This window comes from Aristolochia californica, unplaced genomic scaffold, assembly GCF_029961685.1.
Source record: "Aristolochia californica isolate CCGP_79_NKW_82.1479 unplaced genomic scaffold, dmAriCali1.0.hap1 SCAF_7, whole genome shotgun sequence".
In the NCBI taxonomy this organism is placed as follows: domain Eukaryota; kingdom Viridiplantae; phylum Streptophyta; class Magnoliopsida; order Piperales; family Aristolochiaceae; genus Aristolochia; species Aristolochia californica.
The window spans coordinates 39,796,364-39,813,663 of record NW_027182268.1 but is presented as its reverse complement, the minus strand read 5'-3'; the positions used below and the strand labels follow the sequence as shown (position 1 = coordinate 39,813,663).

Here is a 17,300-nt window from a genome sequence, read left to right as displayed (position 1 = left end):
CCCTGAACCAACTAGTTCTTTCTCCCATGTTGTTAACCTATCATTACCTTTAGTTAAAAAATACAAATATCTGAGCTGAGAACAAGGGAAAGGAACGATTTCCAGCCTAATGAAGTAAAAGATAAGACACAAGAAACCAACCGAGGTCCGCTCTGCAGAAATGCCAAAACACCCACCGAACCCACTAAACGATCGATTTAAAGTCAGCATCACTTCTAATCAATTCATGTATATTGTTGAAAAATAGATATGAAAGAGTCTTATATAAATCTTCCCTGAGGCATTAAATATCTAAGTGGTTGGTATTTCTGAGGGTGGTAGCATCTTAGTTGCATTTAGCTAAATGGAGCTCACAGACACTAAGGCTAGCATGTCTCTTGAGGCAGGCCATCCCGCTTCAAGAATGTTATAAACAACAGGCATCAGTAACCATAACGATCATTCAATGAGGTCCGTCCATCACCAGATTGTCCTGCAAAGCAAAAACGTTAACAGGATTCGTTGAAACACAGAATAAAGATGATGCTCGTAATAATAATTTCCCCGATAATTCAGACATAAACATGTGAACTCTTTTTACCTTGAGGAGGTACCCACGATTCATAATCTGAGTCGGAGTTGAGAAAAGCAGGTCTGTCAGGGCCAAGTACTCTTTTGGACTTGGACTTCTCCTTTGTTACTTGATCATTTTGACTTTGATTTACCATGCCACCTTCTCCTTCCTCATAATCTAACCCAGTATATCCTCGTTTATGCCTCAACAAGAGAGCAACAGCATCAGTAACTGTGGATTCGGCTGACAAAGATGTTGACACTTCAGAAGCTCTATCATCATCTCTTTCGGGCTTCTCTGGTTCCTTCCTCTTCCTTATTATCAACCCAGGACCAGCTTCTTCTATTATGGATCTCCCAGTCACACATGTCCCACCCGCAGCAGCAATCACTTTCCTGTCTTTGTAATCAATAAACCCATCAGAGCCATGCGTATCAATTACTGCTTCTTTGGGCTGGTTTCCTTTCACTTCCATGTCCTCTGTAGCACCAAGCCTTATAGGTTTTGTGATAGTGTACTTAACTGGTTCCTCACCTTCTTTCTGATCACCACTACCTTTCTCATTAGGAACAGGATTATCATCCTTTTTTACACCGACTGGTTTATCTTTAGAGGAGTTGCTTTCAGGCTTTCTTGAGACAGTACTTTTCTTCTGCTCACCTTTTGGAGACTTAGGAGGAGAGCTTTCTTGTTGGCCAGACCTTGATGCCTTTGAATCCCTCCGCCGAGCAGCTTCTCCTGTTGGGTCTGCAATTTTTTGCAGGTAGAGAATTCTGTCCAATTCAGATTGGAGATCTGACAAGTCCTTCTGAAGTTGTGCAGCAGTATCACGCACTATGTAAAGATAACAGAAAAAATTAGATTGAAATAAAACAGAAATTGCCAAAGTAAAGAGAAGATCAGGCTTATTCCAAAAAAAAAAAAAAAAGGAAAAAGAGGATTTTTTTAACTCTCAAAATCCTCATCAGGAAGAGGTAATGCCATGCCAACAATATTATAGCAATTTTAAACTTCTCACCTATTTGGGAAGATAGTCCAGTCATGTATGCATCCAGTTCATCTCCATTATCACCTCCCCATTCAGCTTCTGGATCTATTTTACTGTTCTCTTTGGCAAGCAAATCCTTCTTCATCTGTATTTCTTTTAGTATGGCATCTTTCTTATCTAGAAGAGTGTCAGCAGTTTCAATCTTCTGCTGTTCACCAGCTTTTGGGATGGAAGGCTTCTTTGTGCGATCGTAGAAGTCATCATCATCACTAGGACAATCAGATGAATCAGGTAATACACAAGTGCAACTAATAAAAACTGACCAGAGTACTACAGATCACATTGACAAGTAATCTCATAGCGCAGATACCTTGGGACATCATCCACTTCATTCTCAGCAGTTACTCTTTTCTTACCAAAGATAGGTTTTGCCCGGGCACCAATGCTTTCTTGGATACTTTCATTTAGAGTTTCTTCCAAGCTTTCAAGCTCCTCCATAATCTGAGTGGATAAAAGTCAATACTCTAAAGATAGTGTTGCTCAGTTTAAGTGGAGGAACAAACACAATCAAGAAAGAGGGATTTTACCTGTGATATTCTTTGTTCATTCCGAGCAATCTGAGTTTGTTGGCCTTGAGTTAATCCACCTTGAGCAATGTCCTTGGAGCGAATAGCATCAATCTCTTTCTTCATGTTAGCAACCTATGACCAATACTATTATCGGTTTTAGTAGCATTGAAGCAATATAAAAGGGGATTAATAGTAAAAGAGAAAATTAATGGCTACAAGAAAGATAAACTGCTTTCACTAACATTCAGGTTATGTTAGAAATCCTTAGTCACTATTTTCTAACACATCTTTAATACACATATAGTTCCACTAATTAATATAAATACTTATTTCAAAATTAGTATCCTCCGTGTTTATTCAACATAATAATGGCAATCAGTTGAAAAGGATGATTCCAGAATCACATGCGAACAATTCACTGAGAACAAGTTTGACACTCAATGAGAAAATTGTTGCAAGAAACAGATGCAAATGGCAGGAATGACCATAGCAACCATTGAATGGGAGGAACAACCAGCTGAATTTGTGAGCTAATCGAAACAAAGATATGATTATAACAGTTTTGGTGATCAGAGTCAGAACTTTCCTAACTCTGGTCCCTCTTCCCCCGACAGCTTCTTGACGTGTGTGAGGATCTATTTTCAGCCAATTTAGTTCTGAGTACAGATTGCACCCAGTTGCATGAGTTGCTGGACATTATGGTTATGGAACTAGTTTTTTTTTTTGAGAGAATGATGTGAATGTATTACTGAGAAAAATATACATACCTTACTGTACAAAGCCTTCCTCCACAACAAGATGTTGAAGGAAAACACATAATTTAGCCTGATTATCTGCTAAGTGATTAACAGATCTAGGAATATAATTCCAACTACATTACAATTGAGAAATTAAATTACCTATATCCTCAAAAAGATCCCAGTGCCGCCAAGGAGGTTTGCAAGACTTCTTGCACCAATTTATGACAACTTTTGAATCGCCTTTTACATAAAAAGGACCTACCATCCGTTGATGAAAAAGATTTAATCCATTAAATAAACCAAATAACTCGGCAGTTGTTGAGTCCGATTCACCAATTCGCCGGGAAAAAAAAAGGAGAAGGTTTCCTTTATCGTCATGGATAACCCCTCCATATCCTGCAAGGCCAGGACAACCCAAAGCGCTTCCATCGAAATTTAATTTGAAATGGCCTACCAGAGGAGGAGACGAAGTTTTCATAGCCGGAGGGTAGGGAAGGTGAGACATTGCCACTACAAATTGCCAATTTCCTCGTGGTTATGGAACTAGTTGACAAGGCCATGCCCTAATCAGACAATATTGAATTTTGTTGCCACATAAGGAGTTTTCCAAAACCTACGAATCCGTGGGGAAGCTTATCAGAAATCCCTCCTCGTCAAAGTGACCCAGCTTTGCCACACCATTTTTGGTATTTTTAGCTTCCTACTTTAACATAGAAGTTTTGTTTACTCTATACCCACTTACTTCCCTCAAAATATATTTTCTAGTTATCAGTTGAAACATAGTAAATAAGAATTGACTACATCCCCTAGTTCTGCGCTTACACAACACCCTAATTCTGGTGTATGCTTGAAGAAATCCTAAACCTATTTCATGATCTTCAGTTAGGTTGATCTCATGATGTAAGAAATGCAAACTGGATGGCTGATTCGTTGGCTAGGATGGATGTTTCTCTCCCAGATCCCATAGAGAGCAGTACATATCCAATAGAGATTGGTTGATTCATTGTCATCAGTTCAATGAAAGCTTTGCATATGACTTTTTTATTTTTTTTTGGGCTTTTGCGCTTGTTCATAGCCGGTGGTCTTCCTTTTGACGGCTTTGTTATAATTCATCTTGTTTCTCTTTGAAGATATTCTCATCATTCTCAAAAGAATTCAAAATAAAAATTATTCTGACCCTCCTACCATCTATCCTCGTTAGTTAAAAATTATTTGGGCATGGAAAAAATATAAAAACTTCTCATATAACAAGTATTTTCTCCTGTATAATAGGGAACAGGCAGTCTTAACATTCAGGGGTATTTTTATCCATTAACTTAATGTTATTGCTTCTGTTTTAGTAAGAGGACATACTTGTTTGACTTGTAATTAAGGAGAAAGGTCAACAAATCTCCCTCTTCCGCTCAAGAAGTCCACTGATCTTTATCAATGCTTCCTTTCTTATTTTCTTCTTGTCTTCTTTCTCCACGTAGTTGTTCTCTCTTTTGTCATTATCTCGTTTTTTTAATTATCTAACAAACTCAAAAGATCAAAGCAGAATTTTGTGCTGAAGACATAGAGAATTACAAAAGAAATTGATCAAATTAATAAAATCAACAGAAGAAACAGAAAGTTCCTTGCCTTTTCCAGCCTTTTCAAAATTTTGGAACGGGTTTTTTCTTGCTTTTCAGTGAGCTGCCCTTTATAAGTTTGCCAAGTGACTACTTCCATGTCATCCTATGACATCAGCATAATAAACACAGTTAGTTAGAAGAAAGTAGAGAGTTGAAATAACAAAATTGTCTCATGAATTCCACAAATAAGAAAATTATAACTCAAAGAGAGAAAAATAAAGCAAGCAGAAAGAAAATGAACACATATTAAAGCATGGCTTCAGTTGTGAAGAATATATGTGATTCTTGTTGAAGGAGAAAGTCGAACCTCTGTTGCTTCTTCAATAGCATCTTCTTTCATTCCCCATGAGATACCATCTGCCAGAGAAGCTTCTACTCTTGCTCGCAAGAGTGAAGCTTCACGGTCTTGCATCTGCTCTTGCACTTTAGCATTTCTCAAAATTCTTAAGTCACTTTCCTATGCATAATTAGTCATAAGCAAGCGTAAACCATTAGTATGACAAAACAGATGGCAACTTTATCCCACTGTATTGACTGATCTTTGCAGTTCTTACCGATGGCATCAACTCAGATGGCCCTTGAAATACATACAAGCGTGAAGAACTGCATAACATAACACAAGCAAACAAAGGCAAGAAAAGAAGAACATTAACAACTTACATCAGATAAAAAACCACAGAACAGCACTATAACACTACATTCTCTCTACCATTTAAAAAAAGTACTACATCCTCTCTACAAACAAGAGAATGCTTTTATGATCACAGTAAAGTTCCTATAAAACGAGTTATAAATAACAAAAAAATAAACTGATAAAATAACAAAACTTACTGGCCGAACCGGATCACATCACCTACATGCAGTTCTGCAAACACCTTCTTCTTGATCTAATTGGATCATACAAAAAGTATCAATCAGAACATATCTAAAGATTTAGTTTGACATTTACACAACAAATGTGCAATCACTTTCAGTTAGTATGATCAAACTAATTTCTATGCATTTTATCACATGGCCCCCTGTTATGTGCAGTTCTAATCATACCGCAGATTCCTAGGCTAGGATAGGAATTACTCCTTATCACCTTGTTGAGAGCCGCTCATTCTCAATGCACTTGGGACGTAGGTGTAACACCATAATTTGGATTCATTCTTGTGGATGGGCTCCAAGATGGATCTAATCTTTCAGACATGACAATGACCATCGCAAAAGAAAATAAGGAGAGTGAGGGAGAGAGAGGGGGGGAGAGAGAGAGAGAGAGAGAGAGATGAAGCTTATGAATACTTGGTCATTATATGCAAACGGAATCTTACCTTTTTCCTTTCTTTTTGGAAAAAGAAATGCCAGAAATATCAGAATATGGTATGTAACCATTTTACAAGTTACTCAAGTTATTATTACAAAATGCAAAAAAAGCTTATGGCAGCCCTTTACCTGATTCTTGTTGACAAATGTGCCATGAGTACTGCCAAGATCATAAAGATATGCATCCCCATTTCCTTTAAACTGCAAAACTGGAAATCAAAAATGTAAATACTGCTCAAGCAAAAATAACCAAAAATGACATATTTATTAGTAGCATCTCTTGAGAAGAACACCCCAAAGTGCTCCAAAGCCATATATGACAGTAACTAAACAATCTTACAATCAGCTCAATTTTTCATGTATTGATTTTTTGGGTGGATTTGTGGTGTAAATGGGTGGAAAATGGTAATGGAATGTGAGGGATAACTGACCTCCTTCAAGGGAGATCAACCTCTTTGTCAAAACAAGACAAATCAGGGTTTATTTGCTTGAATCAGATCTGCCCTCTCTGGAGCTTGTATTGCTTATTTGAAGTGATGCTATGAGTCCCCAAAGTGACCTCCACCTGCCAAACCTAATTAGGTGCTTGAAGACATCTTTCTCTAACTCCGATTCTGCTTCTGCTCAAGCAAGGTAGTTTTGCAGAGATCTGCTAACAGGAAGGTGGCTTTTGCCCAAGAGTCTCAACATGATGTCCTAAGCACCTGTTGCTGCAAGTATAGCATGAATATACTTTCTATGCCCCCATTCATACCTAGCTCTTAAGAGCACCAGACCGTATTTTCTGACTCAAATAGGGTAAAAGAATCAGTTTTTTCAAGATTGTTTGGGCTCCATTGAAGTCATAGAAGCAGCCATGAAATTTCTTTCTCTCAGTTATCCCAAAATCCTAGTAATCAGACTAGTTTGTTACAAATGTGGATCTCCTCTCTGGGCTTGATTACCACTGCCATGGGCTCATACGAGTTGTCCTGGAATGCCTTGTGCTGCAATTTCAAGGGTGTAAGCTTCAATGGACTGTATAATGTCCTAGTCCCTGGACTCTTTCCACCTTCCCCTGTGATAGCCTTCCATTCTTATAATCCAATAAAAGATTGGACTACCTAATCTTGAGTGAAACCTATCACAGAATGGACTACTATAGAAAACTATTCTCCGCCTATGGGGCCTAACCTTGGTTATGAGCATCAAGTTGCACCAGCCTACTATGAATAGGTTCGAGAACCTAGCTTTCTACAATTCATCATGGAGCTTCTAGTGTATTGATTATATGTCTAACATTAATTATCAAAACAAGAAAATTACTCCATATTGTGATGGGGCGAGTTACAGAAAGGTTAACCAGTGCCAGAATGAGAGTTGTTAAAAAGGTTAAAAAGATCACCTGATCTACAGTAGAACCATGATAGAGTGGATTCTAATGGACAAAAATACCCCTCCAATTCAAATCCTAAAGGGCCAACCAATGGAAGGGGCCACTTGATGTCAAAGCAAGAACTATCATAAAGGTGGAAAAAGACAACCTAATCCAGAGTGACAGCAGCCATAGAGTGATCCATCATGAATGTCAACACAAAAGTTTGGTAGATTATAATGTGCCTATTAAAGCCCAACCCAAGGTATAGGCACCGAGTAATGGTGGCCTAATACCACAAAATGTTTAAGTGAGTAACTTTTCGCATTTCATCGACTCTATAGGTTTGGTGCATTGCTTAGGTTCCAAACACAACACCACTTCCTAAGAGCTTCTCCCACCACTAGCCCATTTCTCATCTTGAAAATCTTTATGCTATCTCTAACATTATCAATTTACTCAACATGAAGCAAACAAGTACAAAAAAATATACAAAATAGTTTTTAGACTATTGGATGAGGTCTATGAATAGAGCACTAAATACTTTGATGATTCTTATGAACTTTATCTTACCCAAGATGCTACATCTTTGAATACCAATTTTGTATCCCATCGGGAATCATGCTGTATCTTTTTATATATAAATATTACTGTGCTGAGATTTTGTTTAGTTCATTGGAGTTGTCTCCCAACAATGTTGGGGTCTTCTTGAGACTACGGTAATGATTTCAACTAGTTTATTTATTTTTTAGATTAGAATGACTCTTAAATTCCGTAAAAACCACTCAAATTAGATGACTATTCGTCTGAATATGGATCAGAAAGAGTTTTGTATAGGTTTCAAAGAATGTAACCAAGTTGTCAAAAATAAATCCAAGAAAAATATGACCTGAATTTCTCTCAACACCACAATATACTACATAAACAGAATGAACCACAAAACATACATGCACAATGTATCATCTCCAAGATGGGATTCAAATGGCTAGGTTGAATAATTAAGTTTTAATGTAAAGTCCGTATGCACTCACTCAGCCAACAAATAGGCTTGAAAAAAATTTGGAAATCAATATCTCAACCTGACTGTAATTAAATGCATCCAAATGGAGTCAATGTTCAAAAAAAAAAAAATGGAGTGTAGAAAGAAGACAAAAAAAAAGGAACAAAAGCAGGAAATAGACAAATGACTCTTAAAACACTCAGAGAATGTTGATTGCAACCAGAAAGTGCAATAACAGCAATGAATAGTACCTGCATGAAACCTGGATATAGTAGGGTGTTCGAGTACAAAGTCGCATAGATCTACACGTCCAAACATATAAGCCCCTTTTGCAGATCTGCATCATTGCAGGTGAAAGACAAAGATGTGAAAAGTGCACTCTGCTATAAAACTCAGGATTCCAACTTATAACATAATTCAATCGTTTTTCAACACACAATTCAACTAATAATTAAATTAGAATACTAGCCTCCCAAAAAATTTTAAAAGAGAAATCATCTTTCTCACATACCCAACAACAAAAAAAAAAAACGTAACAGTCAGGACAAAGTTTCAAAAAATAAACTGAATCATATCCCAGTCACTACATCATTATACGTTCTTGAACAGTTACTCTATCCAGTTCAAGCTGCGTAAGCATGAGGCTTGACTAACACCTGCCTTTAATCTACCTTTGTATATAAGAAAGACAGATGAAATTTTATGTCTCGCTTTCTGAAGTCTTTTTTTTTTTTTTTTCTGGTAACTGGTTTGTTATTGTCTTAGTTCTGCCGAAACCACCCAAAAGAAATTTTCTAAATTTAAATTTGTTCGCATTTGTCTGTCAGCCCTTGTTCATGTCGCTTCCAAATATTTTAGAATGTCTAATTGAAGAGAATTATTTATATGTTAGATTCCATTCTCCCCCGGGTATGAACCTTATTACTTTACAGAAATTGGTCATCAAGTTTCCGGGGTTCTTATGATGAGCTCAGGAATCACAAAACCGAGTAGAGAGAAGACTAACTCACACGTCGAATTGATCGACAATCGATCCATCTTTAAGGACCTCAAGCGAGTAAGAGTGGCAAGGTGGCTCGCTCCAAGGAGGAATACTGTAAGGAACGGGAACGTTTTTAGGTTCCTCATCAGTAGAAGGAATAGGGCTTTGAGAGGATTGCTTCTCCTCGAGGGTATGATTATTGTTGTGGTCATCTTGTTGAAGCGGCGTCTGTGTCTCTGAAGAAGAATCAATCTCGGCTTTCGGAGGGCTTGTGTTCCTCAGCGGAGGAGGCGGCCCCATGGGAACCTTCATTTTCACTGATGAGCGGAAGGAGTGACCGAGCAAGTTCTGAGGTTTTGGTCGTCGAAACGTCGGCGTTGGTCAGGGGCAACAGAGACGGTGGAGACCGGCGAGTCGAGAGCCTAGACCCAATGGCGCGCTCCTTGGTGCTAAATTGTCGCTCTTCAATCGAACCATAAGGGGGGGTGAGTCACGAAGGACGAGATGATCTTTAACGGTATAACGCCCTTCATCTCGAGATGAAGTTTCATCTCGATGCAGGGGATGAAGGGTCCTTCATCTCCACGGTTTAATTTCGATCATATGGAAGAAGGCCTTGTTTGATTTTCTTTGAGTTGAAGGACGGGCGACGCTGGTTTTTTTCCCTCTCTCTCCTCGCACCCCCCCTCCCCCTCGCGCATCGTTATTTCTCATTTTTTCTTCCTCTCTCCTGCACCCCCTCTCTCGTCTCCTTGCGCCCCCGACGTTCTGCTGCCATAAAATCGATCGGATTTTCATCTCCGGCCACCGTCTCCGCTCCCTCTAATCTCCGGCTTCATCTCTCGGTTTTCTCTCGGCCTCACCCTCTCTCTCGCACCCCCTCTCTCGTCTCCGTGACTCCCTCTCTTCTCTCGGACTCGCTTCTCTCTCTCTTATCCCTCCCGACCTCCCTTTCTTCTCTGTCTTCTCCCTCTCTTCTCCCTTTCGGCCTCCCACTCTCTTCTCTCTCTGGTTATTCTCCTTTCCCCCAAAAATACCTTCCGATTTCGTTCGATTTTTCCATTTTCCATTTCGATTTTCTTCGATTTTGGGCATTTGGGCATCAATTGCTTAATTTCTACTTCGGTTAGGCATCGATTTCAGTCTTCGGCTTTGTTTTTCCCCAAATTTCAGAAGGTATGCCTAAACCTTAATTTTTTTTCATTAAATTAGTGTTTTATTTGATTTAAATTTATTTTCAGTGCCTAATAGGGGGTTATTTGTGCATAATTGTGGGATTTAGGGTTACGGTTTAGGGTCTAAATTCTTGATTCGTGTTAGGGATTATTTTTAGGGTTTGGTGCTCGGTATTTAAGGGTCCTGTAATTAGGGTTTAGGGTTAAGGATTTTGGGTATTTTAGGGATTAGGGTTTTTAAGGTTTTGGGGTTTTGTGTTTTTAAGCTCTAGGGTTTTTTGGGTTTAGGGTATGGAATTAGGGTGTAGGGTTTAGGGTTTAGGGCTTTTAAGGTATTAAGTTCTGGAATTAGTGTTTAGGGTTTAAAGTTTAGTAGGTGATAGGGTTTTTAAGGTTTTGGGGGGTTTTGTGTTTTTAAGCTCTAGGGTTTTTTGGGTTTAGAGTCTGGAATTATGGTGTAGGGTTTAGGGTTTAGGGCTTCTAAGGTTTAGGGTACTGTGTTATGGAATTAGTGTTTAGGGTTTAGAGTTTAGTAGGTGATTGGGTTTGACTTTAGGGTTTGATGGTTTATGGTTTAGGTTTTATTAGGGGTTTTTTAGTCCAATTCAAACAAGGCTGAGTCGCCTACACGGGCGTTCATTAGCCAACGAAACCCGACCCCCATCACTGACGAGGTACAGTTCGTAGTGACTGCGAAGTTATATGGGGCTCTACCAGGGGTGTTCGGTGAATTTGGACTTGATGTGTGTGTTTTCTCATTGTTTAGTGGATATGCAGTAGTGAAAATAGTTTAATTAATTTTGAAATGTTTTAGAATGTTGTTGAGGATTTTTGAAGTGCTATGGAATGTTTTTGCCATGTGGTGAAGAGATTTGGGTGTTATACATATCCATCACATGGTATTTTTTTTTTTTTTTTGTGGTTCCGATTTAAACCTTTGGCTTTGATTTTTCTCAAATTTCATAAGGTAAGTCTAAACTCTATTTTTTTATTAATTTAGTGTTGTATTTGATTTTCCTTATAGACAGTTACTTGTGATTGATATATCCTACTTTTGATATTGTTGAAAACTTGTTGACCAATGCCATTTCAACCATTGTTCTAAGATTTTGTTTTCCAATCTTATTTTTTTGGAGTAGGAGACTTTTGAGTCCGGAGGCCTGTTTGAGAATGTCTCATCAGGGCAATATTTATATCCCTATTCAGAATTTTTAGATTGTTAAAAGTAAACTAGTAAAGAATTGGCCCTTTTTTTTATGTCTCACCATCGCTTATCTTCCGAGTGTTTTCAGTTTCTTGTGTCCCTTTCTTCTACTTTTGTTCCACAGTTGTATCAGGAGGCCCTGAGACATCCAGGATGGAAGGAGGCTATGGATGAAGAAATGCACGCCTTATATGAAAACCAAACCTGATACTTAACATCACTCCCAAAAGGTAAAAGACCGGTTGGTTGTCGATGGATTTTTTTCGGTGAAACATAATCCAGATGGATCGGTTGCTTGTCTTAAAGTTCGACTGGTTGCTAAGGGCTATACGCAGTGCTATGGGATAGATTATGAGGAGACCTTCTCTCCTGTTGCAAAATTGAATTCGGTACGCATCATCTTATCTATTGTTGCTAACTCCTCATGACCCGTCTATCAGTTGGATGTTAAAAATGCTTTTTTAAATGGTGATATCAGTGAGGAAATTTATATGGTTGAACCACCTGGTTATGTGGTTGAGGGGGAGTCAGTATGCCAGTTAAAAAAGTCTTTATATAGGCTTAAGCAGTTCCTCGGGCTTGGTTTGATAAATTTAGTCAAACACTCCTACGGTTTGGTTTTCATTGGTGTTCAGTTGATCATTCCGTATATTATAAAGATACGGTCAAAGGGAAAATATTATTGGCCGTATACGTGGATGATATTATTTTAACCGGTGATGATGCTTTGAGCATACAAGAGGTGAAACAGATGATATGTCAGGAATTCAAGACTAAAGACCTTGGTATGCTTAAATATTTTTTGGGTGTAGAAGTTCTTCAATCCAAACATGGGATAATATTGTCTCAAAGGAAATATGTCTTGGATCTCCTTGAAGAAACAAGAATGAAGGGTTGTAGACCAGTTGACACACCTATGGATACAAATGTAAAATTATGTGCTACAAATGAAGAAGATATTGATATTGGCAAATATCAAAGACTCGTGGGAAAACTGATTTATCTCACGGTAACTAGGCCAGACATATCATATACTGTAAGTGTGGTGAGTCAATTCATGCACAGACCACAAATTACCCACTGGTAGGCTTTAGAGAGAATATTACGTTATCTAAAAGGAGCTCCAGGAAGAGGATTGTTGTATTAAAAACATGGGCACTTGAATATAAAAGGCTTCTCAGATGCAGATTGGGTTGGATCTCCTGATGATAGAAAATCTACATCAGGATATTGTACTTTGGTTGGGGGAAACTTGCTTACATGGAAAAGTAAGAAGCAAAATGTGGTTACAAGATCTAGCGCCGAAGCAGAATACAGAGTTATGGCTCATACCGTTAGTGAAATTTTATGGATTATGACCCTTCTTACCGAACTAGGTTTTTATAAAAAGGGGTTCATGAATCTGCATTGTGATAATCAAGCAGCTATTCATATCACTTCAAATCCAGTTTTTCATGAAAGAACTAAACATATTGAGGTGGATTGTCATTTTATACAGGAGAAGTTTCAAGCAGGAATAATCTCTCTCAAACATGTGTCATCTCAAGAGCAAGTAGCTGATATTCTCACTAAACCCGCTACATCTAAAATCCTATCGTTTATATGTGGCAAGCTGGGTATTTATGATGTCTTTTCTCCTCCAGCTTGAGGGGGAGTGTTGGAAGATGGGCTCAAGCCCATGAGCTCAAGACAAGAAGCCCACACGTCAAAGGAGTGGCATATGTGTAAAATATGGTACTTTCCATAAAGATGACATATAAGTGTAAATATGTGTTCCTTTTATGTCTTTTGTTTTATCAAGTTGTAGCCCTAAGGGTATTGTAAAACTATAAATAGAGGCATTGGCTAAGAGGTAAGGCATTGAAGCACTCTCCTCTCTTTCCACAAATTCGTCCAGTCCTCATTTTTCTTTTTGACGCAACCCTCTTCTCCCTTAATCCAAACTCTCTTCGTTCTTCTTCTTCTCTTCTCCTTCTCTCTTCTTCTTCTTCTTCTTTCTTGTTGATCTAAAGTTCCTTTCATGAGATCCTAAATTCTACAACGGATTTATTCTGGATGTTCTTACTTGCATGTCAGGGCAATGCGGATGATGTAACAATTGCAGTATTGAAGGAGTTGCCTCCTTTACAAGAGAAAGATCAATCAAGGGGAAGATTTGGAGATCAGTTCATAGGGGGAAATGGGCGAGGAACAACTAGCATGAAGAGAAACAATTATAGTTTGTAAATTTATAATGGATTTATAGTTTTTATTTGGGTGATTGTAAATTGATAGTGATATTTCATTTAATTTTGTTGTGTTTGATTATTGTATGGAGTTTATTTATAATGTTATGCAGTGTATGGAGTGTTTAGATTATTTTATGGAGTGTATATAAACAATTTCATAGAGTGTTTATGGAATGTATAGACAATTTTATGGAGTGTTTATGGAGTGTTTATGCAGGTATTATGTATATTGATTATGCCCAATTTTAAGTAGAGGTCATGCCGAATTTTATATAAGTATTATATACATAGATTATGCTCAATTTTAAGAAGAAGTTATGCCAAATCTTATACATGTATTATATATATAGGTTATGCCTAATTTTATGTAGAGGTCATATCCAATTTTATGTAAAATGTATACAGACAACGACGATTGCGTCTTGAGGATGTGGGTAGCCAAGTAACATGCTTTTGGAGGCAGACTGCATTAGAATCCACAAGAGCCGCACAATTTCAAAATGCCATATCGAATTTCATGTGGAACGATAAATGATGGTTGTATCTTATTACTTTTGAACATGCGTCATTTATATGTACTAAACTTGTAACTTGATGATTTTAATATTAAAGGCACGAACTCGTTATTAGAATAATCTTTTTTTAGGTTATTAATAAAGTTGTATATGTATTTATTTATTATTTTTGTTCAATTTTATTACTATATTAAACTTCATATTTAAGTCTCTGGTAAATAAAATATAATTAAAGTATGCATTTGATTAATTAATTACTTTTAATTTTGTCAAAATATATTATTAATTAATACCATGTAAAAAATCTATCTTATGTTATTAATATAATATTTTTTATTCATTAATCATATTTATTTTTTATTTACTCTATTGTATTAGTGATTTAATAATGGTAATTAAAATATTGTTAACTCAAACACTTGGTTTAATTAACTTATTTTTATAATTAATAAAATAAATGATTTTAAATTTCGAAGATGAAAATAAAAATGAAAATGAACTTGTCCACACTAATACCCTATTTCGAAGATTTCGAAGATGAACTTGTTCACACTAACACCTATTTCGAAGATGAAGATCATGTAGATGCATAAGATGAAGATCAAGATCAAATTTTCAGTTTGTTGATTAACCCCCCTTAAGATCATTCAATTACTCAAATCTCACCTCACTAATAAAATTACCAAGGGTTAGTTATTGGTATAGAAACGGTAAAATATACTAGTTATTAAAGTAAACTCTTTTAGGTTCAAGTAACTCGGTATACTCACTCAACTACTTGTGCACTTATTTTTTTCAAATCTTATTTATCTTGAGCTGCTTTGAAAATACCCTTTTTTTTACTTCAAAATTGATCATGAGTTTACATATGACCTTTGAATTTTAAAATCAAATCATAAAGAACTAATTGAGCTACTAAAAAGATCCAAAATTTTGAAATACTCATAGAACAATCTAGACTAACTGGCCAAATGGCTAAAAGCCAGGTGAACTTTTGATTCTAATGAACTGACATATTTATCAAGCATCGAGACTAAAGCTTCAAACTCTCTTATTTGCTGAATATACTGATTAAAGCTGTCATTTTTCTCCTTCAATTGCTCCACAAAGACCCTTAATCCAGATGTTACATCACCAAAGTTGTTGTATTCCTCTGCAACTCGCAAGTTCATCTTCTCCAGAAGTTCTACCTGGTTACTTCCTACCTGATGAAGGAACAAAAACAAGGACAAAGGATGAATAACCCTTGCATTACCTTCTTTCTCACGCGCTTAAAACACAATAATGCAGAAACCTGACCTCCTTCACCACAGAACATTTTTCAACCATTAACAGAGAAAAGGCAGTACATCTATGTCTGGGCAGTAAGAATGAATAAGAGGCAGAAAAGGTATTGGAGTAATCAAGACACCCCTTTAGTGTCTGTAAAACAGCTGAAAAATACTTTTCCTGGGGCAGGCTCCAAGATATAAGAGAAATCGGAGAGAAAACATAGATGATACAACTCTTCGGCATACATGTGCAAATTTTCATCCATTTCTCACAGTAAGCATTAGTAAAATCTTTTGGAGACAATTAGAATATACACTTATCACAATGATTTTGTTGGTGAATGTTACTCCAGGAACTTGAATTCCTCAGAACTTCCTCCATGAAGTTGAACAAGATTATTGAGACTTAACAGCAAACTCAAACTTCCAACCTATACCCTGTAATCATCATATTCCTTGAACAGAGTTTCCTAAATTAAATTTTTTTGGTTTTTGAATGTTTTGCATCTATTAGCACGATCTCTAACTCAAACCAGTTCACAGTTCGCTACTACAACTCCTTAAAAAAAATGCATAATGAGCGACAGACTCTGAAATTCCGCAGGAAAGTGATCAGTCTCCGTTATCAAACCCTAACTTACTACTTCAAAATTTCCAGAAGACAAAAGGCCAAAGCAAGAAAAAGCTCAAGCTTCGGAGACAACCATACAAAAAAATTAAATTAAATCAAGAGAAGAGACTAGACAGTGACAAGGAATCGGCTCAAACCGGTAGTTCCTCCTTTACCATGACGGACATGTTAGCGAAGAGATCCACCAACGACTCCGCAAGGTCGTCCCGCTGTGCCTCCGCCTTCTCTTCCATCCTGAGATATGATTTCGAACTTCCACCGTTGAACGGTTGAAGTATACGATTGACGACAATCGGACAAGAATTGTCGTTCTTCTTTTCTCCCTTTGTCACCCGAACCTTCTAATTATCTCATCCTAAATTTCATATCACTTTCCATGAGGTTACACTTGATAATTAGCATTGTAGCTAGTTAAAATTAACCGAGATGTTATATCTATAGAACAAAATCCTGATCGAATACTATACTGTGATATCTTCCCTTAATCTGTTCAAATTTCATAATTTTAGACAATTGTACGTAGAGGGTAAGAAAACCTGCAAAAAATATGAAACGGCATCTTTGATCATTCGATCTTGATAAACGTTCGCGTCTCGTTCCCGTTCTTTCCCTCTCATCTCGTTTTGCTTAATCGCTCGCCGTCGCGTTCGTTGCCATCACCGTCAAGTCGCCCCTTCTGAAAGTCGAGGGAACTCAGCTGGAAAATATAAGAGAGAGAAAATCCATTTCAGGAAAACGACCCAACGAAATCACAGCAACTGGTTCAAACTCACCGTGCTTTCCTACTTACCCTTTCCCACTGTACCTGTGCAGTCTCCATCTGCGAGCCTTGAAATGGGAGATCCAATTGCAAATTTTTCTATGGAATTCGGATCCCTTTAAACCAGGTTATATTCCAATTATTCCTAACAACGAGACGTGATGGGAATCCTCTGTAAGCCTACCAGCAGTCTCGACACTAATCCCGGCTCCGGAATTGACTGAAGCCTAAATCTAATTAGCGAGTTAATTCCTACCATTAGTTTTTTATTTTATTTTAATTGCGGCCACTCTCTCGTTACAAGATTCCTCGTCACCTTTACACGTGGCATACGTCAGATTTGCAGCCACCAGTTTACTTTAATTAATTCAAGTGGGTCCCATGATAAGGCTTATTATAACTTTTTAATTTA

The 17,300-nt window shown here is 37.4% G+C and overlaps 1 protein-coding gene and 1 long non-coding RNA gene across 2 annotated transcripts; both read right to left on the bottom strand.

The window, feature by feature from the left end:
- Positions 1-178: 178 nt before the first annotated feature.
- Positions 179-9,558, bottom strand: LOC137936534 (uncharacterized). The gene is made up of 12 exons (XM_068781266.1): positions 9,133-9,558; positions 8,374-8,459; positions 5,898-5,977; positions 5,295-5,350; positions 5,018-5,066; positions 4,771-4,920; positions 4,471-4,566; positions 2,129-2,242; positions 1,912-2,042; positions 1,572-1,810; positions 581-1,387; positions 179-472 (listed from the first exon to the last, which is right to left on the bottom strand). Exons 1-12 carry the CDS (start codon positions 9,414-9,416, stop codon positions 423-425), a joined length of 2,142 nt encoding a protein of 713 aa, XP_068637367.1. The 5' UTR covers positions 9,417-9,558; the 3' UTR covers positions 179-422.
- Positions 9,559-15,143: 5,585 nt separating this feature from the next.
- Positions 15,144-16,996, bottom strand: LOC137937823 (uncharacterized). The gene is made up of 4 exons (XR_011109662.1): positions 16,919-16,996; positions 16,665-16,825; positions 16,284-16,483; positions 15,144-15,431 (listed from the first exon to the last, which is right to left on the bottom strand). It is a non-coding gene; the product is annotated as an uncharacterized lncRNA (long non-coding RNA).
- Between the last annotated feature and the right edge of the window lie 304 nt (positions 16,997-17,300).

Bases quoted from the DNA above. Each gene is read 5' to 3' on its own strand.
- LOC137936534 (XM_068781266.1), bottom strand. From the start codon at position 9,416: ATGAAGGTTCCCATGGGGCCGCCTCCTCCGCTGAGGAACACAAGCCCT. The intron at 5,978-8,373 runs GTACTATTCATT...TTTGATTTCCAG, and splicing joins TATATCCAGGTTTCATGCAG to TTTTGCAGTTTAAAGGAAAT. The intron at 2,043-2,128 runs GTAAAATCCCTC...TTATCCACTCAG, and splicing joins ATGAACAAAGAATATCACAG to ATTATGGAGGAGCTTGAAAG.